The sequence below is a fragment of the Vicugna pacos genome, chromosome 4, assembly GCF_048564905.1.
Source record: "Vicugna pacos chromosome 4, VicPac4, whole genome shotgun sequence".
In the NCBI taxonomy this organism is placed as follows: domain Eukaryota; kingdom Metazoa; phylum Chordata; class Mammalia; order Artiodactyla; family Camelidae; genus Vicugna; species Vicugna pacos.
The window spans coordinates 49,261,096-49,276,705 of NC_132990.1; the positions used below are offsets into that span (position 1 = coordinate 49,261,096).

At 49.0% G+C, this 15,610-nt stretch overlaps 1 protein-coding gene across 3 annotated transcripts in view; it reads right to left on the reverse strand.

Annotated features, from left to right (window-relative positions):
* The window catches only part of FBXO10 (F-box protein 10), a 54,459-nt gene that overhangs the window by 4,175 nt on the left and 34,674 nt on the right, over positions 1-15,610 (reverse strand). Inside the window, exons 6-11 of one of the 3 annotated variants that reach the window (XM_072959749.1) lie at positions 15,088-15,158; positions 13,105-13,257; positions 11,820-12,089; positions 10,522-10,916; positions 9,229-9,410; positions 5,147-7,125 (exon numbers count right to left, since the gene is read on the reverse strand). In XM_072959749.1, coding sequence (XP_072815850.1) covers positions 6,951-7,125; positions 9,229-9,410; positions 10,522-10,916; positions 11,820-12,089; positions 13,105-13,257; positions 15,088-15,158 — 1,246 coding nt within the window. In that variant the 3' untranslated portion in view covers positions 5,147-6,950. Of the gene's footprint in view, positions 1-5,146; positions 7,126-9,228; positions 9,411-10,521; positions 10,917-11,819; positions 12,090-13,104; positions 13,258-15,087; positions 15,159-15,610 lie in introns of those variants that run through there. The other 2 variants (XM_072959750.1, XM_072959751.1) reach the window with 2 other exon arrangements.

Genomic DNA, 15,610 nt, shown 5'->3' on the forward strand with positions numbered 1-15,610 from the left:
TAATATCCTGATCTGTCTCTGGGGAAAGAATTCCTAATGTGCTTATGGGTTAGAATGTGTTTTCATGAATCCTTTTTAGCTTCTGATGGTTTTGACACTTTGAGGCTTTATTTCTAGTAGTGGTAAGATCACAGCGTGTGACCTGGCCTCTGAGCAGCCTCTGCCCTAGTGACTGGGAAGCCGCCTTTCTTTAGTCACTCACACTCAGAGGGGTAGTATTGATGGGGAAAAGTCCAGGACGGTAAATATATAGTCAGTCCTTGAACAGTACCGGTTCGAGCTGTGTGGGTCCACTTACACGTGGATTTTTTTCACTAATAAGTACTTCAGTACCACACAAGCAGTCAGTTGAACCAGCAGATGTGGTATCTCGGATAGAGGGCTGATACAAGTTATTCATGGATTTTCAACTGTGTGCAAGTCAGTGCCCCAAACCTTGCATTGTTCAAGGGTCAGCTGTATACTTGTCCTGAGTGGCAACAGGTGTACCTCAGTAGGTGATGCAATCCCAGGGACTGACTGAAAAGCAAGTTTCCGTATGTCAAGGAGCTCGTGGGTCAGAAGGCTCAAAAGGCCCTCGTTCAACAAGTCTTGTGAGAAGGCGCCCAGCACAGTGCCCGGCATAAAGCGTTGGTGCCCGTGGAATGAGTACATGCTGCCCCTTCTTTCCCTGGCAGAGCTGTTAGGCAGTAAAACTTGAGTAACAGTGGGGTTGTACTAGGTTTTTTCCTAGCTCTAAAAACCCATTTACATTCACAGAGGAGTCCTTGATCCCCACCCACCCCCAAGGTATTTGCCCTAATGTCCCTCGGTGACCTCTTGGAAGAAGACAACTCTGGGCTAGATGCTTTTATACCCTTAATAAGATTTGCAGGTTGTGGAATAGTCTTAACTTACGAGAGTTAACAGAATGAAGTCTGTTCCCTGGAGGGAAGTCTCTGTGGCCCTCACCTGCTGGACACTTAACAGTGATGAGGTCAAAGAAGGTGTATTTAACATACTTGCAGAGGACCCAACCTGGAAATAGCTAATTAGGTAAAATTCTTTAAAGTGTCTCCTTTTAAAATCTTTATTCTGATATAATGTCATACTTAGAAAATGGCTGCAAGAATAGCACGGACTGCTGGATGTCCTTCACCCAGATGGTCCAGCCGTGCATGGGTTGTCCTGTTTATCACTTGCTTTATGCATCTGTGTCTTTTTGAACCATTTGGGAAAGTTTAAGAAAAGCATCCTGCCCTTTCTACCTATAAGTACTCAAGTGTGTATACCCTAAGAATAAGCACTTTCTCGTTCACGAGCACATCGCACGTGCCAAAAGCAGGGACCAGAGCAGCGAGGCAGTGCTAGTATCTAGCCCCCAGCGCACATTCACATTTTGCCGATCACACCACTTACTCAGTCTAAAACAGTTCCTCAGTCTTTGCCTTTCTTAACCTTGACATTTTAAAGAGTAAAGTCAGTTATGTAGGGCGTCCCTTCACTTTGGGTTTGTCTTGTGTTTCCTTGTGATAAGATTCAGGATACACGGTTTTGGCAGGGATATCATGAGGGGTTGTGTCCCAAGTGCATCACAGTAGAGGCATTGTGATGTTGGTTTGTCCTGTTCTTGCTGATGTTAATTTTTATTGGTTAAGGTTATGTTCCCTCCACTGTGAAATTTCTATTTATAATCAATAAGTAATTTGTAGGCTGTTTTGAGACTCTGAATATTCTGTTCCTCATCAAACTTTTATCTGAGAGTTTTAGCCTTGATTGATAATTTTTGCTGAATCAGTTACCAGGGTGGCTGCAAAATGGTGAGTGATTTTCTAACTCCCATAATTTCTTATACACTTATTATTGGCATTCTATTATAAGGAAGGAACTTTCTTTTCTCTCCCTTAAAATTCTTTTTGTTCTAGTTATAAGTATGGACTCAGATTCTTGTTCTGTGAACACTGTTATCATTTAATTTTGATACTCAGATTGTACCACATTTGGCCAGTCTGAGTTCCTGCAGGCTAGCTCCTGTATCCCCATCTTTTTAAGCGTGCTTCCTTAATTTCTGGCACAAAATATTCTAGCCATCCTGTACGTTGCCTGCCCCAGCTCTGGAATCAGCCTTTTATCCAAGGAGCCTGGATGGATGACATGATTGATGGCCTAAGGCAAGAGGTGAAATGCCACCCTGACAATCAAGACAGAAGACAGACGGCATCTTTGGCTGCACTCAGGCAAGAACTGGTTTCTAAGTGGGGTGACAGTTGTGGTGTGAGTCACTCAGACTGCACCAGAGGGCCATGTTAGGGTTGACTTCATTTCAAAGGGATGATAATCACAAAGGAGGGGCTCCAGAGCCCCCAGGCCATAACGGCACCTGCAAAGTCCTGGACAGGAAGGGAGAAAGAACGAGTGGGATGAGAGTGTTCATGTCGGGCGAGTGCTCAGGGCTGGAACAAGCCCAGCGGGCCCCATGTGAGTCCACGTGAGGAAGCATTCAGAAAAGAGACTGCGGGAAGGAAGGAAGGAAAGGGAAGAAGGTGGGCCCAGGGCTCTGCTGAGGACAGTATAGGCGCATGTGCTGTTCGAAGACCCAGCGCTGGCTCCTGTCTGGTCTGGCCACACCACACCCCCATTCCCTGTAGTCAGGGCCTCAACAGGACTTGGAGGCCTGGATGAAGTTGCATTGGTCTTTGCTGTGCTTGTCTGCTCCCATCAGCAGGCATCAGGGTAAGCCCTGCCCACTCAGCCAGTGCAGGCTACTGCAGAGCAGTCTCCTTCCAGATGCTTCCCTAACTACGGAAGAGCTCGGATGGGTGTTCCGAGCTCCTCTCACTTACGCATCCAAATGATTTGGCAGAAGATGAACACTCTGTGTGTGTGTGTGTCCCCTGGCTGATGGAGCCCTAGGTGACAGCCTGCCTACACCTCTCCTCCCTACAAGCTCTTAACATTAGGTGGGGAACCTAGTGGACCTTAACAGGCATCACCACTCAGAACTCAATTCCTTTTGTAAAAAAGGAGCAATAACCTCACCAAGTCAGTGCTTAATATACTGTTGATGGGCTGTAAGATGATTGTGGTGGCATGGGGGTGTGTCAGGATATATGAAGTTATGCTGGCTTGGCCAAACTGCAGTAACGAATTTCCCTGGAATGTTCAGTTTCAACAAAGGTTTATTCGCTTATGATAGCGTGAATATTTTCATTTTAATGAAATTTTATTTTTATGTGTGTTATTTTTATTTTTATATGTGTTTATTTTTGTGTGTGTAGTGATATAAACATTTCTTTTTAGTTGAGTGTTCCTTGATAGGATCCTGGAATGGAAAAAGGACACTAGATAATGATTAAGGAAGGATATATGAATAAACTGTGGACTTTAGTTAATAATAATAATTTGCCTACTGGTTCAGTAATTTTGACAAAGGTACCATACTAACGTGAGGTATGTAAGGTGTTAATTACAGAAACTTGGCGGGGAGGGTGGTACAGGAACGCTGTACCACCTATCTCCTCACTTTTTCTGTAAATCTAAAACTCTTGTAGGCAGTGTTCAGTAAGTGGTGCTGGGAAAACTGGATAGCTACATGTAAAAGAATGAAATTAGAACTTTTTTTGTTCTAATTTTGTTCAAATTAGAAAAACTCAAAATGGATTAAAAACCTAAGTGTTAAGACCATGAGCCATGAAACTCCTAGAAGAAAACAGGCAGAACACATTTTGGCATAAATCATAGCAAGTTTTTGGATCGCCCTCCCAAACAAAAGGAAACAAGAAAAGCAAAAGGACCCAGTTAAACTTAAAAGCTTTTGCACAGCAAAGGAAACCATCAACAAAATGAAAGGACAACCGACTGAATGGGAGAAAATATTTGCAAGTGATGTGACCAATAAGGGGTTAATATCCAAAGTATATAAAAAGCGCATACAACTCAACATCAAAGAAGCAACCTGATTTAAAAATGGGCAGAAAACCTAGACATTTTTCCAAAGAAGACAAACAGATGGCAAACAGGCACATGAAAAGATGCTCAGTATCACTAGTCATCAGAGAAATGGAAATCAAAACCACAACGAGGTATTTCCTCACACCTGTCAGAATGGCTGTCATCACCACAGATGACAAATGTTGGCAAGAATTTGGAGGAAAGGGAAAACCCTGAACACTGTTGGTGGGAATGTAAATTGGTGCGGCCAGTATGGAAAACAGTATGGAGTTTATTCAAGAGAGTAAAAATAGAACTAACATATGATCCAGCAGTTCTATTCCAGGGTATATATCTGAAGAAAATGAAAACACTAATTTGAAAAGATACATGCATCCCAGTGTTCACAGCAGCATTATCCACAATAGCCAACATATGGAAGCAACCTAAGTAAGTGTCCATCAACAGATAAATGGATAAAGAAGATGTGGTGTGGTGTATATATACATACACACACACAGTGGAATGCTACCCAGCCATTAAAAATGAAATTTTGCCATTTGCAACAACACAAATGAACTTGGAGGGTATTAAGCTTAATGAAATAAGTCAGACAGAGAAAAACAGATGGTGTATGGTATCACTTATATGTGGAATCTGAAAAAATAAAACCAGTGACAGTAACAAAGAAGACATACTCTGAGATCTAGAGAATAGTCTAATGGTTACCGGTGGAAAGAGGGATTGGGGGAGGGCAAGATACGGGTAGGCGACAGGTACAGATGACTATGTATAAAATAAGCTATGTGGATATATTGTACAGCACAGGAAATACAGCCAATATTTTATAATTATAAATGGAGTATAACCTTTAAAAATTGTGAATCACTGTGTTGTACACCTGAAACTTAAATATTATACATCGACTACACCTCAGTTAGAGATGAAAAATCTAAAGCTCTTAAAATAATCAATTAAAATAAAAGGATTTAAAGAAAAATATTCAAAGTACTAGCTTTCTCCTCAAGTGACAAACTATAGATGCTGAATGACTGAAGCTGGGAAAAATGTCATGGATCTGAAAACCCTCTGCAGACCATCAGGTCATCCATACCAGGCACTGTTGATCTTCACAAAGCCCACAGGACAGGCAGGGTGCAACTACAGTCCCTGACTGACACATGAGGAGGATGCAGGCCCTGGGAATTGTGTGGGAACAGGCTAAGTGGACAAGACGGCCCCGGGTCCCCGTCTCCTTCAGAAGCAGCAGCGGTGCCTCAGGGAGGTGGAGCAGTGACGGGCCTGCATCCAGCATGTAGGAACTCTAGCACACACTCAGATCAAGGAATGTCCCCCTAGAAGTGCCTCTTTTAAAATATAGAGCTTTATTTTGGTTGCTGAGATTTTCATAAGCACTTGGTGCACAGAAAAGTCATTTCTTACAAAATAAAAGGCAGCATTTTGTACAGCGACTCACATTAGGGTCAGAGTAAGTGCAAAGGACAGTGCTGGGGATGGGAGGGGCCCACGCTCTTGTGCCCCAAGTCCCCAGGGAGAAGCCAGCTCTCCTGGCTCCCTCCAGCCCCCACCCTGCCCACCCAGGAGAGCAGCACCGGGGGCCCAGCAGAACCAGCCTGGGAAGCCATCTGTGAGGTGCACAGCAATGACCCTACCAGGCTGGTGAAGGCCCTGCATAAAGGGCCGGGTTGGGGAGGGGGTGACTGTTCAGGCTGAGCCTGCCTGGCTTTGGAACCGACATACTCACAGTTAAGTTCAGCACAGCCCTTGGGGAGCCGGCCTTCCTCTTCACTCAGGCTACTGACCCTGGGCTGGGGACTAGGGACACAGACCATGACCCTCAGGAAGCTCACAGGCAGGTGAGTGGGACAATACCTAAGCAAGGCAGCATGTACAGTGTGGGGACAGAGCACTGCCATGTGGGGGGCGGGGTGTGCTCTGTGGAGATGGCAGTGCCTGAGCCAAACCTGGAGGAATGGGTGGGACCTGGGTGGGTGCAGCCTGCAAGGAGGGGAGAGCATGAGCCAAGGCACAGAGTGGGAAACCATGGTCGGGTCAGTAAAGGCAGGTGGTCTCCATGAGAACATGGACACAGATGGGGGCCCTAGGCACCTCCATCTCCACCAGTCTGGTGCTCAGGAGGGGCGGCTGGTCTCAGTGTGCTTGTGGGATTTGAACCCTCCCTGTACGTGCAGCAGGCACTGAGCTAACGAACATCCTCCTGAGTTTGGAGCAACTTGAGGGTAGGTTCCCTGTGCTGTCCGGCCCAGCACCTGCCTGCACACCTGAGCCACTCGAAGGAAACCTCCACACGCCCCCTCCTGTTTTCAGCACACCCCTATCATCCCTGGGCAGCCTCTCAAGAGGGGTTCCGTATCCCAGTCCCCTTCCTCCCTTACAGGTCCATGTCCAGGAGAACTGTGTCCTTAAAGAAACCGAACCCAACTCCAGCCTCTCCAGGCAGCAGGGAGGGTGTGGCAGTGTCCCTGGAGGGTCTAGGAAAGGGGAAAATTCTGGGGCAGTTGTCTCTTTCCATCTCACTAGAATCACCTCCCATTCTTAGAAGTAAATCTTTTCTTCCCTGAGAAGAGTCTGGGTTTGGTGTGTGTAAAACGCAGTTCCCTGTAACTCAAATACACAAACCCTGACCAAAGTTTCAGTATTGATTTCCTGCAACTCTTCATAATCTCTACAAGAGCTCGAGGGACTGGAAACCCACCAAACTCTGTTCCCTTTTTCTTTCTGGAAAATAATTCCAAGTTCCTTCCTGCTGAGGGTTGTAGAATTAAAGTGTTTTGTAGGTACCTTGTTCTTAGTCCCCAGAAGGCTTGGGACCTTTTTTTCAGGGAGGTGGTAAGAAGACAGAGAGGGGTCTGGAGCCTTCATAAGCATGACTTCTTCATCCCGAAGGCTGCACCCCACTTAGCTCCGCTGGGCAGGGCTGAGCCTGAGAGCAGCGTATGTGCTGGCTTCCCCGAGTCTTCGGACCACCCCCAGCCTCCCCACTCCGTGGCTCTGCCTGCTCACAGGATGGTGCAGAAGATGCTGCGTTTGCTGTGGTAACCACCTTCCACATGGGCTGTGATCCTGGTCGCCATGGCTGTCACCTTCTGCCCACCATGAGCAGCAGAGGGGCCTCGGAGAGAGTTTTCAAGGTGAGGCCGTGCAGGTGGGTTCGCCAGGCGCCACGTGTCAGACCTGGAGATGCAAAATGAGAGTGAACTATTTGAAAGTGTCTAGAGCATTTGCTGAATGCCTTGCACATTACCTTTGGCACAAAATCACCAGATCCAGAGGTTTAAATCTGGGTGTAGGTTGCATCTCCCTAGTTAAGCGATAGCAAAAGGAGGTTGGACGTGTGTGAAATTGATTCTGGTTCTAACCCTGCCCTCAGTTCTGCACGTAACCTCAGATAAGTCCCCTCTTGTCCTATTTCCCCATCTTTAAACAAGGATCTAGATAAGACCAGTGGCTTTCTTCTTTTTCTTTAATTCCCCCAATTTTACCCAGCTCGATGGCCCTAAATGGTATGCAACCTTTACTCATAATCACCAAAAACTAGCAACTACCCAAATACCCTTCAGCTGACTCATAGATAAACAGTGTAGTACATCTATAGCATGGAGCACCACTCAGTGATAAAAGGAATGAACAACAGATGCAACACCACAGGCGAATCCCGGATGCACTGGGCAAAGTATAAGAAGCCAGACTCAAAAGACCACACCCTGTATTCTTTCTTTTATATGACACTCTGGAACATGCAGATCTACCGGGGATGGAAGTTGGCAGGCTTCCAGTCCCTTAAGCTCTTGGAGAGATTATGAAGGGTCGGGGAAAATCAAAATGATAGTGAAGCTCTGATTAGGCTTCCTGTCCTAAGTTATAAGGAACTGCCTCTTACACACATCAGATCCCGAGTTTCTTAAGCCAGAAACAAAGTCTTCTACGTATTTTTATGATACTACTATAACGAGCAGGACTGCAGAGGTGTGGGTAGAGTCAGAGGCTGGCTTTTTGGGGTGAGTAAAAGCCCAGGGTATGTTCAAAGCACTGCAAGCGTTTGAGTTTGGCAGCAGAGCGAGATCCTGAGGAGTGAGGAAAAGAGGAAACGAGGAGTGCACAGTGCACAGTGCCAGGCTGACACATCTGGGCTGGACCCTGAATCCCGGGGTCTCCAAAGGGGAAGGAGGGAGTGGACCCTACGGAGTCCACAATATGAGCTGCTGGGATATGGGAAGAAAATATTAGAATTTCTACTTACTGTATATTTTTAAGTTACGAATATATAAGCATACATACGAGGGGTTGCCTCAAAAAATATACTTTACTGAGAAAGTGTATAATAAAAAGGAGCAGAGATCGTTACTACAGAAAAAGAGGAACCACCGGAGGTTTCTGACCACGCATGTGACGCGCCCAGAGCTGATTTAGAGACATGACTTTGGCAGGATGCAGAGGACAGCTGGCAGGATCGGGGGTGGCCTAAGGGACGGGGGACCAGCAAGAAGCTGCTGCAACAGGACCAGAGGGATGAACGGCGCAGAAGTGATACCAACAACAACGCTAGTTATTATTATTTCTGCAACCAGTATAGCACACTATCAACCAATGAGAACAGAGTCCACCCATAAACAACTGAAACAGCTGCACTGGTAACAGGGGTCATGGGCTGGGGAGAGGGGTGCTGGCAGCTGGGAAGAGGAGGTGCCAGGTATAAGAACATTTTAGAAGCACAATCAAGAGGAACTGGTAACTGACTGAACTTTGGTGTCAGGGAGAATGAGAAGCAAAGATTTTGCTGCCAGAACAGAATGGATGGTGATGCCATGAAAATGGGGACCGGGGCAGGACAGAGGCTTGGAGAGGTGAGTGTGAAGCAGCTATATGCTGAGACAGGAATATGAAAAACAAGGGACAACCGTGGCAGTGGCACGGACACTTTAGGTATGCTGCTCGGTCACATAATTTTATTTCATCTGCAAAGCAGACAAGATTAACTGGATTTTACAAAGGCTCAGAGAGGTTGAGTAACTTGCCTGAGGTCACACAGCCAGTAACTGGCAGAGGTGAGATTTGAAACCACGTACTCCTGATTCTTAAAGCTTATTCCCTCCTAGGGAGTCAGGCTCAGGTCCTCAGCCCAGAACTGACACACAGCCCAAGCTCAGGCCTTTATCTGATCAGAGCTGAAAGCTGGCAGGACTGGGGAGCAGCAGCAGCCCCAATTACTGGGACTGGCTTCCCCACTGACCTCACTGTGGTCCTAGAAGATTGGTTTAGGCAACCCCAAGCACTTACTTTTTCTTGAAGACCAAGAACTTGTTGTTTTGCATGATGCATTCTCGGTTGTTTGAGATCTGCTGAAAGATGGTCTTGTTGGTCTTGCCCTGGAAGATGATGTTCTCCTGCACCAGAACCTTGGCGCGGCCTTGCACTGCAATGCCGTAGGCCCGGAATGAGTGGATCCGGTTCTTTATTACCTGGGAGAGGCAGTCAGAGCTTGTCACACCTCAGGGACTCCTAGACTGGTAGGGGAGCCAGGTAAGTGAATGACCAGTTATAAAATTGAGGGGTAAGAGCATGCTAGGTAGGTCAGTATTGAGCCATGGAAGCTCAGGGAAGGACTATCAAGACCAGCCCAGAGGAAACCAAGGAAGGCTTCCTGGAGGAGGCGATGGGTACGTAGGAGTTTATCAGGAGCAGAGCAGGGGAGAGTTGTTGCAGGAAGAAGGAACAATGTGCGAAGGCCTGGAAGCAGGAGACGTGCTCCTAGAAGCTAGGGCCACTGGCAGCCCAACTGAGGCAACAGCGAGCCCTCCTCTCCCTCTGCCCCTACAGTGCTCAGATGCAAAGGCGAGGAATTCGTTACACCTTGCCTAAGTCAATGACTCATGAAGCCACAAGGCCAACAAGAGGCTTTGTGACTGAAATTTCACAAGGGCAGGGAATGGGTCTGTTTGGCTCAACACTGAGACTCTAGCACCCAGCTCAGGGCTTTGCGTGAAAAGGGAGGTCAGAGCTCACTGTCCTGTGGGAAGATGAACAAGCAAAGGAACAGCAGAGCCCTGTGGGAAATGCTCTTTGAGGGGGGTGGGCATAAGCACCTCAGAAGTCCAGAAAAGGGGCACCTCAAACAGCCTGCGGGGTCAGGGAGGCCTTCCTGAAGAAAGTGACAGCCACACTGTAGGACTGAGTTAAAAAAATGGGGAGAAGTCTAGTCCGGGTATACAGGGAACAGTGTGTGAAAGGGCCCCAAGGCAAGACTTCTCTCCTCATAAGCACCTACTGCATACCAGGTCCTGTGTGAGAGTGTTCTGTGAGGGGAAGAGAGCTGAAACAGCCCTGATCTTGCCCTGAAGACACCTCAGGTGGCACCCCGACCCCCGCTTCCTGCCAGTGAGCCTTATTCTTCAGGGCCCAGTTCATAGGTTGCCTCCCGAGTGAAGGCCCACCTGTGTCCCCCAGGCTGGCTTCTGGCAGCACCCTCGCAGAGTGCTGCAGGATTAAAGTTCTGCTTCTCAGGAGAGAGGGCATGAGGGCTTTTGAAGGCCATGCCCTGTGCTGGCACACACATCATACACACATACACACCTTCGTGTCGGACGTGGGCAGGAGCTGCAGCCCGCTGCCCCGGTTGCCAATGATGTCATTTTCAATGACGACAGTGCTGTCACCCTTGGTGATGATGCCATGGCCTCTGTTGTCATAGATACCGTTGCCCCGGAGCTCCACCTTGCACTGCGCCTCGACCTTGACCCCACTCTGGCGGTTGCAGGAGATGCTGTTGTTGGCCACACGGGTGAGCTGGCTGCTCTGGGCCACAGTGATGCCTCTGTCCCCGTTAGCATGGATCACATTGGTGATGACATGCAGCGCCTCACTACTCTGGACATAGAGTCCTGAGGCTATGGATGGAGGGGACAGGGAACAGAGAAAGCACAGGGTGGCCAGGGTCAGCGCTGACAACACCAGTAGGAAAAGCCTTCCTAGAGTCGTGCACCCAGGAGGGGGACAGGGGGAAGAGAGGTAGTTACACGCAGAACCAGCCCTGCATCTTCCAAGTTGAGCAGGAGGAAACCCAGGAACAGCAAGGAAGCTCTGTGCCTTCTGAACTAAGTCCTCATTAAAGTAGCCAGCAAAACATGATGTGAGAAGATTCCTTAGGCTCAGCTGGTCATCTGGCCCAGGCTCTCAACCTGTGCTCGAATGCCTCCCACAACACACTCATCCTGCTGCCATCTGTACCTCCTGTGATGGGGTGCTCACTACCTGCTCGAGGCAGCCCATTCCATGTCTAAACAGACAGACTCACCTGCTAGAAAATTGTGTTGTTTTGTTTTGCTCTGCATACTGAGCTATAATCTGCCTCCCCACTGTTTTAGAACATTTTCTTTTTCTTAGGAAGTAATAAATTTCTTAGAGACACTACATGTTTGTAGAAAAAAAGCACTAAATCAGCAGGCTTAGAGCCACATGACTTGGTCAGGAAGCAGCAGCATGGGAGGCAGATCTGGGGGGTGAGGACTACCCACTAGGGGTGACATCCACCAGCCACCAGAGCCAGAGGCCCCGGGCTGCGCTGGGGGAGGCTATGGGGAGGACGACCACTGAGGAATCTCATGGGAGCTGTGAGCTTGCAAGGCCGAGCCTTTTGGTGCCACCTGCCTGTTGCTTCTCCTGGCTTGGATGAGAACAGCGAAAATAAATCAGGTATTTGTGAATTTATGTGGCTTTGCTTGTCCTACTGGACAGCATGGTGACATGGAGGAAACCCTGAACTGGGGTACCAGGTTAAGCGGCTGAAGGAAGTGGCCGACGAGGCTGGAAGCGCCTTACGGCAGGGAGAGCACGGGAGGCCGTGGAGCCGGGGCCGTGGGGAGGGGCCTCACCTCCGTTATGATTCACACTGTTGGACTCGACCAGAGCGACGGTGACCGGCCGGCGCAGCGGGTCCTCATCCTTCTCCAGCTCCGTCTCCCACAGGATGGCGTCCCCGTCCTCGCTGAAGCTCTCCTGGGCCCCGTGGCCCCCAGGGAACTCCCCAGAGCCGTCCTTCTGGCTGAACACGGCCACTCCATACAGGCCATTGTAGCTGACGTGGTTGCTGGTGACGTGGGGCAGGCTGGACGACATCATCCACACACCACAGCCCTTATTAGCTGGGACAGCGAAAGGGGCTGGTCACTGATGCCAAGCACCCAGTGACTCCCCATGAGGGGAAGCAGAAAAGGCACTGGCCTGGGAGACTGAGTCCCTGCTCTGCAAATGGCCTTGGACAAGTCACTTTAGGGCCTGGCTGCAGGCTTCTCCTTCATACAAGAGGGGTAATGCCAATCAGGTCAGTCTCGAAACTAGAATAACTCCATGGGGTGTACAGGTGATCTGGGAACTCTCAAAGCCCCATTTCCAGATCAGAAGCACACAGGCCCACGGTGACAGCGACAAAGGGGCCCTCTGAGCTCATCCAGCCCAACCCCTCCCTGCACACAGATGGAGGCAGCCTCACTTTGAGCCCCAGCCCTACCACTTCTAGCTGTGTGACCCTGAGCAGGTTATTGAACCTCTCTGTGCCTCAGTTTCCTCATCTTTAAAATGGGGTTAATAACTGTGCCTACCTCAGAAGGCAGTCATGAGGATTAAATGTGACAACACATAGAAAGGGCCTAGCAAGAGTCCAGGGCCTGAATGTAGGTTAGCTATTACTATTGTTAGAGATGCAGTCCAGAGAGATTAAGGCCTTGCCCAAAGTCCCAGAATGAGTGAGAACAGTTTTCTTCTATTATTACCCTATTTCTCCCATTATAATTTTAGTTCTCTGGATCAAAAGAAAGGATAAGAAGAGTCAGATGTCCACGTGTCAGAAATAAATGGCCCCATCCTTACACAAGATCCACTCCTGCCTTCAGCTATTTTAAGTGGGGATAAAGCTCTCTGCTTTGCTGACCCCACAGGGTCATCTGGATCAGAGGGTGGTTTATGAGGGGCTCATGCCTTCTGAGAGGGGCTGCGTGGCTGTGACTTGAGATCAATGCTGTTCTTCTAGATGAGGTCTTTGATGCCCAGGGAAAGGTGGTGACTTTCTCAGGACCCACAGCTGGAGATGGAACCTGGGCTTCCTGCCTCCAGGCTAGGCTGGGCCCAAACCTCCCCCACTCCTCGGAACATGCCCCTCACCGTAGATGGTGTTTCCTTCTATCAGGCCTTTGCCTTCATCCCCCACGACCACGCCGTCTGAGTAGCCAAAGCAGATGAGGTTGCTCCTGAGGACGGGGACCCCTCCGCGGCGGATGTCCACACCTCCCCACTGATTCTCTCGGATGACATTTTCTATGGAAAGAGGCAGAGAAGTGGGTCAAGGGCCACTTACCAAGCTGGCAACTAGGACTTGGACAGCTGACAGGAAGGAAAGTCCAGAAAGGACACACAGGCCTTCCCCTGTCAGCAGTCAGCACCCCAAATCCTGTCTGGTGTTTGACTTTCCAGGGACTTGTCTGCTGTCTGCCTTCCCCAAGGTCAGGGTTTGTGTCTGTCCTGTGCTCTCCTATATCCCCAGAACCCACTGTACCCAGTGGCCTTGAGGACTGATAACTAAGCATTAACTGGCTTTAGAGTCCCTGGGCCAAGGTCAGGCAGGGCTGCCTGTCCTGGTGGGGGTCAGTCCTCGGGGGGCTGAAGCCAAATCCAGCCATTTCCCCACAGGCCTGTCCTTATTCTTCTTTTTCTTTCTTTGTTTAAATTTTTAAAAATGCTTTTATTATTTTTTAAAATTTCATTTTATGGGGGAGGTAATTGGGTTTATTTATTTATTTTTAATGGAGGTACTGGGGGCTGAACCCAGGACTGCATGCAGGCTAAGCAGGCGCTCTACCACTGAGCTATACCCTCCCCTCAGCCTGTCCTTCTCAGCCTCAACTCAGGACTGACCACAGCCTTCCTCCTCCCTCCTGCTCTTCCACGACTCTGGGGGTTAGTGGGTTGAAGAGTCACAAGTTAGGAAGTTGGGGGGGTTCCTGGGACATGGCTGCCCAGCACTGTGGCAGGGGAGACTCTCAGCCTCTCGTGACAGCTATGGCTCATGAGACCCTGGCCTCTTCCTGCCTCATCACTGCAGTCACATGCACGACCTCCAGGCCCCTGAGGCACATCAAGTCTGTCCCCACAGCTGGCCCTGAGTGGATCCTGGTTCTTTTCCTGCGTTCCTTCCCATCATTCAGCTTCTGGCCTACCTGTCACCTTCTCAGAAACGCTTGGCCTGATCACACAGTCCTTAACACCCACACAGTTCCTCTACTACCTTATTTTATGTTTTCATTCAGTGCGTAGGCAACTGAGTTAACAGAAAATAAGGTAGAGAGTAAGCTGTTGGTATGACTTTCCTTGGAAAAAAAAAAGTTTTTATTTTTTTCCCCAATCTTAAAATGTCAGTTCCTGAGAGTAGAAATCACATCTGTTTTGTTCTCTGCTGTATCCCAGCTCCTGCACACAGCGTGTGCTCAACAAATGTCTGATGAATGAAGGCAGGCTGGATTCATTCGGGGGGATTCACTGGCCCAGTATTTACTGAATCTCTATATTGTCCCAGGTATGGCTGTGCTCTGTGCTGAGGCTACACTGATATACCAGACAGACTTGATCCTCGCCTTATATGTACTGCCTTACAGCAAAGGAGCCTGACATTACACAGATCACAAGAAATTAAGTACGATGTCCTGCAGAGCAGGCCTACTGGGTGAGTATGTCTATATATAATGGGAAATCATGGCAGGCTTCCCTCAGGAAATGACACTTAGGGTTAGACTGGAAGGATGAGTAGGAGCTGGCCAGGCAGAGGGGAAATGGGGATGGAGTGCCAGAGTAGGCACAAGCCTGTACAAAAGCCAAGGGGAGGGATTCAGAGAGTTTGTGTGGCATCCATGCTTCTGACATTGTTACGTGAGCCGCCCATTCAGATTCTGTAAGCGCCAGGCCTGGCACAGAGCAGACACTCCCTCCCTGCCTGAGAAGCATGGCCGGTGCATGCAGCCGGCGTCCCTGATGCTAGCCAGCATGAAGGAGGCCAGTCTGTCGAGGTGAAGGACTGGGTGGATGGGAAGCCAGGGCCGCTGGCTCGGCTGTGGTCGCCTGGCTGGCTGCGGCTCCAGGCAGTCCCAGCCCTACCTGTGATGAGGCCTCTGCCATTCTCGTTCACAGCTATGCCGGCTGCATGGCCCCTGAAAATGTGGTTCTGGCTAGAATGGAAGGAGAAAAACAAAAGGTGAGACCAGACCAGCATCATGCATCAAAGACAACATCCATCCAAGGTGACCACCTTCTTTTGTGGACTTCCCAGGGGGCTCAAGTCCACAGGGGCATGGGCACCTCCCCAAGCCCGAGAAGCCAAGTAGTCAGCAATCTTCAGTTATTATTGGCCAGAAACAACCTACGACTATGCCATAGAAGCACAACGACACCACGTCCCTGCGGCCTCTCTGGACCATTGTCCACATACTAACACCATTTTAAACAAACGTCATCATGGTGCACGGTAACAGGGAAAGTCTGGGTGGTGTCAAGAATTCCTAGAAGCCTGTGTTAAGCTTGTTTGGGAGTGATCTGCATACAAAGTCTGAATCAGATTCCACCTGTAACAGGCCTACCATCTTCTGTTTGTATCCAACAGCTTACTTTCTACCTTATTTTC